At 35.6% G+C, this 8441-nt stretch overlaps 1 protein-coding gene across 1 annotated transcript; it reads left to right on the forward strand.

The window, feature by feature from the left end:
- The first annotated feature begins 653 nt into the window (after positions 1-653).
- On the forward strand, positions 654-6218 carry LOC131030359 (uncharacterized). The gene is made up of 5 exons (XM_057961147.2): positions 654-857; positions 2511-3033; positions 3174-4809; positions 4918-5064; positions 5159-6218. The coding sequence occupies exons 2-5, from the start codon at positions 2965-2967 to the stop codon at positions 5818-5820; spliced, it is 2514 nt and encodes an 837-aa protein (XP_057817130.2). The 5' UTR covers positions 654-857; positions 2511-2964; the 3' UTR covers positions 5821-6218.
- The last annotated feature ends 2223 nt before the right edge of the window (positions 6219-8441 follow it).

Consider the following 8441-nt stretch of genomic DNA (forward strand, 5'->3'; position numbering starts at 1 on the left):
ACTCTCAATCAAAGAGTTTTATATTGGATTTGACATTCTTCTTTGACTCTCAATCGAAGAGTTTTCTAGTGGATTGGACATCTTTTAGTCTTTGGTTCTCAATCAAAGAGTTTTCAACCCAAAGGTCATGATAACAAGATGATCTTGTGGATGATATAAATTAAGAAAAAAACAAATGAACCAATAGGTCCAAAATTCCAACCTAAATCTTGTGCTTTCATATCCAACAACAAAATGATCTTGTGGATAAAAAAAAATAAATGAACCAAAAGATCTAAATTTCCAACCTAAATCTTGTGCTTTCATATTAGGCAATAAAATGATCTTGTGGATGATATCAAATGAACTAATAGACCCAAAATTCCAACCTAAATCTTGCACTTTCAGATTAGATAATAAAATGATCTTGTGGATGATATAGAGTCCTAAAACAACTAATGAACTAATGGACCCACCATAAGGACTCTCTTTGGGAGCCAAAAACCGTGGTTAGTAAGATTGAGACATGAGGGAGTAGAAAACAAATGTTAGTGGCAAAATAGGGCAAAGATATTTCATTCACACCTACACGGCCTTCACGTGGTAAAAGCTAATAAAAGGTCGTCGTCCGTGGAGCCCATGTGTCTGCGCTTTTTGTTTGCTCTCTTCTGTACTCCTCTTATTTCTATCGGTAATCGACACACCACCACCACTCAAGCTCCCCCTCCCATAGAGAGCGAGAGAGAGAGGAGAGAAAGATTTTGCTTTGGGAGGTTTGGATTTCAAAATATGCCTGCTGGATTTTATATTCGAGGTTTTGTTTCTTAGCAATCGGAAGGTTATCGGATTGGATTTGGAGTTGATCTGGCAAATTTCAGGTTAGATTTCATCAATCCCTTAATAGTATGGAGTAGTTAGTTATTTCCATACAATTCTAGTCTTCCGGCTTCTTTGGTACGTGAAATCTGTAGCCCTTATCTGTTTTCCGTTTTATGGAGGATTATTTTTAAGTAGTTTTAATTTTCTTGAATTTAAAATTTTTTTAGGGTTAATTTTTGGCTGGAGAATTGCCTCTGTTCTGGTCGGATTTTGTCTAATTTTAACTCTTGATCGTATCTCTCCTCGATGTGTTGGATACGATGTTTTTCTTGATTTCGAAATATTTTAATTTGTGATTCTGAAAGGGAAGTCCTTTATTTTTAGTGCATGTTTTATATTTGAAGGATTTGATTGTTAGACTCTGTTATGCAAGCCTCCAATGCATTTATAGCGCATGCTATATGGTTGAAAGATTCGGTTTTTATTTCCTTTTTTCAAAAACTATTGTCCTTGTCAATTGCATGAATCTGATTTTTCTTTTCTTGTGCTGCATGGAGAGTTTCTTGGCCGAATTTTATGTATTGCGGATTGTAAGGAGATTATCCCGTTGTTTTGAATCAAATTTATATTGGTCAGATTGAGTAGAAGTTTACTAGGTGACCTCTGATTGGACATGGAATTTATTTTTCGTTCGATTTATGTTTTGAGTCGGTCGTTCTGTTCACGTGTTCCCCTTTTAATGATACAGTATTTGATTTTTCATATGTTGTGGACAAGGTGCTTCTGTGCTTGGAAAGTTTATAGCTGGAAAGGCTGTATGTTAGTGACTATATTTGTGTTGGTTAGAAGTTTGCTTAATTATAAGGATGTATTTCGGGTTTTTGCTGTTGATTTTGTAGGAATCCCTCACAATTAGGGCTCTGTCAAAGAGGGATCTTGTTTATTGCAGACAAACTGTATCAAAATGTTTGGAAGATTGTGAGCCGGTAGTATACGTTTAGGAAAAGTGGTTTTTTGTGAAGTTTGTCACTCTTTGCTTTAATTGATTATTTTCATCCTCGGATTCTCTTAGTAGGGAAAAGCTCTGTTAAGCTTTGTGTATTATGATGAGGCTTCTAACTTCTTACGAAGAATTTCAGTCTTTTGTAAGATTGTTTGTGAGTAAATTTGTTTATTTTGTATATTATTGATCGAGGATTGTTTTTAATGTATCGCCTTGTTCTCTTAGAGAGATGTTGGATCCGTTTTGTTCTGTCAGAGCATGCTAGTTTTACATCTGTTGCCTGAAGCCTGTTTACATTTTGTCTGCTAATAATATGGCAGCGTGAGACACAAAACCGTTTGTGCTTGTAATCTGTGAATAATTTTGTGAAAGAATCTATAATATGTCAAAAGGAAACAGTAAAAGTTAATGGTATCAGATTTTTTTCAATTGTGCTTTAAGTGGAATAAATCTATTTCTTGTTGGAATATAATTATTAGAGAAAACAAAAAACACAGGTACCTAGAACTAGAAGTACTATGAGAATGCCTTATTTAATATTTTGGAGGATGTTACTTTGAAAGATCTCTCATTTGTGTTGTCTAGAAGCTACTATTTACTCTATTTTTTATGCACAATATATCTTTATTTACATTTTAACTTATCAATACCTTTGATAAAAGTTTAATCCTGCCAATATAATGAAGTTGTAATTTGCATGCTTTCACAGGTTCTTTTCGCTGCTTATCTATCTCTGCAGCATCTGCTTTTTTGTGTAGCCTGCTTTTCACTCTGGCCGCCACTGTGGGTTTATCGTCTCACACCTTAAAGAAGGTGTGGGGGCAAATTGGGGTTTCGATTACTCCGATTGCTCACTCACAATCAAGGCGTTCTCATGTTTGGAGATGGTGTCGTATGGTGCAAGGACTTTGGCTTGATTATGGCTAATGCAGTTTAATGTAAATTTGCAATTGTAGGCAGGACCTCCTAGGCTATTATCAATGTAGAAGCTCTGTGGAAAACGTCTGGGATAATAGTCTGTCCCAGCCAGTCTTATATTGTTTTTACTTTAAAGAATTTTGGCATTCTGAAGAACGAGACAGCCTGGATAATTGTAGCAAGTAGAATCAAGTTTTTGGGATTATTTGAAACATATTTGAGTAACACATCAGTGTAAATACTACATGGATAGATTCTTTGCCATGGGGAAGCTAAGATGTTTTTCTATCTTTACCAAGAAGAATAAGGTTAAGGTTAGTCTTCCACTATTTTCTGTTGCCTTAGTTTTTCCTTAACTTGTTTTCCATGGTTTTTCAATTTACTATTTCTCATTGACTTTGGTATAGGGCATATATTTGATGTTATTCAAATTAACTTTCGTTTTGTTTTTCAGAATGAATGCCCTTTATCTGATGCTGACTTGCATGCATTGCCTTCCAACATGACTAAACTAATTGATCATGAAGATTCTATTAAAGCAAAAGCTGCACCAGATGTCTCTGCTACAGAAATTATATCTAGGGTTTGTTCAACAGGGTCTGTTGTTGATCAGCATCAATTGAAATCTATTAAGGAATCAACCGATCAGAAGGATTCTATGACAGTAAAAGCTGCAACAGCTCTATTGACTGCAGAAGATACATCTAGAGTCAGTATTTCGAATGGGCCTATTGTTGATCAGGATCAAACAATATCTGTGGTTGATTTGGCAAAAACACAATTAAATGGTTTGGAGACAGATTCTGATTTAGTCTTGGTGCCAGAAATAGTTGAAATATGCAGCGAGACACCTGTTGAGATTGCTTATGAAGGTGGCGATGAGCAGGAAATTCATTCATCGTCCAGAGAGCTCTCTGCCCATGGAAGTCAGAGGAATATGGATGATACAGTGAGCCCCAAAGCCTTGAAGGATACAAACACTAGTTCTTCTCATGCACTAGATTTGTTTCACAATTCTGCTGAGGATATCTTTATCAACCACGAGTGTCATAAGCCTCTGTGTAGTGAGGAAATACAGACTGGTCACCTTAGTGACCCTGGAGTTTATAAAATAGTTGATTCACACTTGGGATCCACGTCACCTGTTTATAAGAGATCTAACTCTGGGTCTGAGCTGGAAATTAGGCAATTATGCCAGCTTGAATCTGTTGGAAGAATTTCAGATAACCGCTCCACTTGCTTGCCAACATCTAATTCTTTTGAAGATCTGCAACATTTAGGTGATAATCAAAGAGGGCTTCACGGTAGTCTAAGTAGTCCTCACTCTGAATTGACATTTTGTAGTGCAGATAAGGTAATGCTGAAACGGAGATCATCCAGTAACGTTCTTCCTTCAAGAAAACGTAACTCTTGGTGGAAGATATTTTTATGGAGTCATCGGAACTTACATAAAGGGGAACAAACTGATCAAAGTTCCTTGCTTCGTAAAAATGAGGAATTATGTCAAGCCGTAAACAGAAAGGAGGGTTACTCATCAGATACTCTTGATGTCTGCAGAAATTTGCATCAGACTAAGCAAGGACAAGATAAAGGCAAAATGAAATCTGCAGAGGACAATTCCATGTTGAATGCTCTTAGTGATGAGCAAATTGCTTCAAAGGTTCATGCTAGCAAGCACATGGACTGGGATCATCCACCCAGAGTTCCTGGTTCTGGGTCTTACAGTCAATGGGTAGCTTTTTCAGCTGAACAGTCCAATATGAGACGTGTGGAAGAGTGGGTCCGTAGTATAGATACAGCAGCTCTCTCTCTCAAGAATGGGGATGCTTTGGGAGCAAATGAAATTGCTGGGGATGAAGGTACATCAGGTGGCAATTACAGTCTTGAGATTTCAGAGGCTTTGGAGAATTTAGACACCAGCGTTCAGGGTGCTAATTCATCCAATGAAATGGAGCTTGCCAATAATGTGATTCGCTCACTAAATGCTTTCTCAACTGTGGCACACATTTCTGGTATTGGTTTGAGTGTGATACCAGCCCTTGCAGCATTTGCTAGCCTTCGAACTATAAATTTATCAGGGAACTATATAGGTTGGTAATTTTTGTAGTTAATATGTTGTTTGTTTTCCTTATGTCAACTTCTAAATTAGTATCTAATTTGTGCACAAAGTAGTTTCATTCATTTGTGGTTTTTGGCAGTGCGCATCACTCCAGGATCTCTCCCGAGAACTCTTCATACATTGAACCTGTCTCGTAACAAAATTGCTACTATCGAAGGGCTTCGAGATCTAACTCGTCTGCGTGTTCTTGATCTCAGCTACAACAGGATTTCAAGAATTGGTCACGGTATGTAAATGCTACACGATAATTATTCTGCACAGCTGACTTCTAAATAACATCTTCAAGCTGCATATCTATCTGTTCCTCTTTTCTTTTGTAGGACTGGCTACTTGTACCTTAATAAAGGAGCTATACCTGGCTGGTAACAAGATAAGTGATGTTGAAGGTCTACATCGATTATTGAAGCTGACAGTGTTGGACATAAGCTTCAACAAAATCACAACATTAAAAGCACTTGGTCAACTTGCAGCCAATTACAGTTCGTTATTGGCACTTAATCTCTTGGGTAATCCAGTTCATACAAATGTAGGTGATGAGCCAATTAGAAAATCATTACTAAGCCTCCTTCCTCACCTTGCATATTTGAACAAGCAACCAATTAAGACAGTTTCTGCACGTGAAGCTGCCGTTGATAGTGTTGCTAGAGCTGCTCTAGGTAATGGGGGTAGGCATTCTCGTAATAAGCTTTCCAGGAGGGGAAATAGTGCATCTTCTAGTCACAGAACCGCTGCTAATCCCCGAAGAGGAAACCGGGGCAGTGAAGGATCAAGTCGCACCCAAGGCCGTCAAAGTAAGCCCATACATGAAAAGGGAAGTAATAAACAGGAACATGCACATTCTAAAAGAGCCTCGCTTGCGTCATCTTCACATCATCAGAAGCTGAAAAATAAGGCTCCCATGGCACATCAAAGTCATATGCATGTTAGCAGGAGTGAGGGAAGCTTGCAGGATTTCAAGTTTCAAAATTTTCCACTTCATTAGGGGTTGCCTGGTGGAGTTGCATTAGATTTGTTGTGTTGAACTTTAGCTCATTTGTTTCATTCTATAACGTTCCCCCGCATCATTGCCGCCTTCATCAGAAGCTGCAAAATAATGTTTTCTTAGCACTTAAAAGTTGCATGCACATTAGCAGAAGTGAGGGAAACTTGCATGATTGTAGGTTTGAAATTCTCCAATTCATTGAGGTTTGTCTGTTAGAGTTGCATTCTATTTGTTGTTTTGAACTTAAGGTTCATTTGTTTGTTTCATTTCTCCATATTGTAATGTAGCAAGTTGAATTTATGGCTTTGGAAATTGCAGCCATCTGTTCTTTAATGACAATTCATTGTTTGTGGATAATAGTTTTATTCTTTATCAAAATACATTCAATTAATAGTTTAGTGTGGATGAAATGTAAAGCTTTACGTGCCATTTATTAGCAAGAACACTTGGTATAGTTGGAGATTTTCTCAAAGAATATGAAGTTAAACTCTATTTTCTGTTTCCTTTGGCAAGGTATGTATGCGTTATGTTAATTATATCATTTGTCTTTTAGAATGGAGAATTATTCATCACTGCAAGCTTTTAATAGCCTTTTATTTACTCGACATTAAATAATTGAGCTGGAGAGGGCAGTTCAGGTTATCAGTGATGTTGTTGCGAGTAATCTTGTCACTGCAGTTTCTGTCAGTTTTTCCAATGAATAGTAACAAAAAAATACATTGGTACTTGTCACTGTACTTTTTGTGTCAGTTTTTCCAATGGATAGTGACAGTTTTGTAACATTGGTTAGAGTTTGTATGATGGATCAATCTTCCTCCGTGATTGAGGGGACAACTTGTTTATATGATGGATCAATCTTTCCTCCGTGATTGAGGGGACAAGTCTTTTTGTATGATGGGATACTTTTGGGTTTCGGTACTTCAAACAAAAAAGTAACTCAAAAAGAAGAAAGCCAATGAAAAAAATTGGGAGAAAGAAAAAAAATGAGAAACCCATTGAGAAAATAAAATATTAAAATAAATATTTTGTTCTGTATTTAAGTATCAATATATAAATATCTTCTGCATACATCTATAGCGGTATAAAAATGAATCTTTTTAAATCAGAAATAAAAATAAATTCAAATATTAGTACAGTTTATCAATATTCCTTGCATGTACCAGGAGTTACACAGCTCCTTGTAACTTATGGGACCTAACTTCCACTTTTGGTTTAGGCACCTTCTTTATTTCACCTTCGCAAGCACTCTTACAAATTTTGTGCATGTGTGTTTTGCACTTCACAATATTTATTAACTCTTAAAAAAATTAAAAAAATTAATTTACATTGACATTACAGAATGATCTATGGTCCATATAACTTTATTTTATTTGGCTTGACGTTACTTGTCACAGCAAATTAAATAATGATATTGTTATAGGATGTGTAATTTTTGAATCAAACTCATTGATCCATGATTCACCAGTAGTGGTTCAAAAAAATAACCATCTCTCATGAGAATGAATGGTATATTTGCCTTTGCTAAATTTTGTCCACTTTCTTTTATGATTATTTAAACAATATGATCATAATGTAATATTTGATTACTTTTGTATAATATAATAGTAATATTTGAAAGGCAATGACAAAAGTAACCCAAATGCATGTATATCACTAACCCTTTGACATAATTAATTTGTTCTTATGATTTGTAATATAAATAAATACATTTAAAAAGCGTATGTGAATTAATTAAATAAAATCATTCAATGTTGGTTTAAACTTGCCCTTTGTATTTGCCTTATCCATTGAGTAATAAAGTCAACAAACTTCTCATTATCATCACTTGATTGTCTTTGTTCAATTGGTTTGTGAAGTTATCTTGTGAACATACATATAATTATTCGATCATACCTTGATTGCATGCCTATATTGCACCTAAAGGATAGTGTACCTCTTTCTAATCTATTGTAAAATGAGATGAATGGATCCTTATGATAAGGTTGTCAAGGGTGCCTTAAAAATCATATTGCCTCTTATGTAGGCTATAATCTACACCCCTCACCTTAGGCTTATCTAAAGCTACATTCTAGCCATGGATCTGTCATCTGTAGGATGTTTTCATACAATTGACATTGTTCCTAACTTTCTAGCTCTCTTTGTCTCTTGATTTTTGTCTTGCTAAGTATAATAGAGAAGAGATTTATCTATGTATAAGGATATCAAAGAACGAACTCAATGCAACATACATCATGTATTGTAACTTATGTTTTGGGAATCTATTTTGTAGATTTAGATTAATAAGTTCAAGTCATCCTATTTTTCAATATTGGTTGTGCTTACTTTAAGAGTCATTTTTGTCTTCTATTTCCTTAAAATCACATGTTAATAGAAAATTATTGGGTTAGAGGTCATGGTGGATGATGCAACCTCCATGGAATTCTTCATGTATGTATGTTAGACATCTTGCAACCTTGATAAATACTTTGTGATGAGATTTCCAATTGAACAATGACATGCCCCATCTTTAGAAGTGACTATCCAAGGAGTTATTGCATGCAAATTCATACACCAAAAGTCATGTTCCTCCTTTATAATATATAATAAATGTAACAATGTTTTTTATGTTTTACACAACTTAA

This window comes from Cryptomeria japonica, chromosome 2 (assembly GCF_030272615.1).
Source record: "Cryptomeria japonica chromosome 2, Sugi_1.0, whole genome shotgun sequence".
Classification (NCBI taxonomy): Eukaryota; Viridiplantae; Streptophyta; class Pinopsida; order Cupressales; family Cupressaceae; genus Cryptomeria; species Cryptomeria japonica.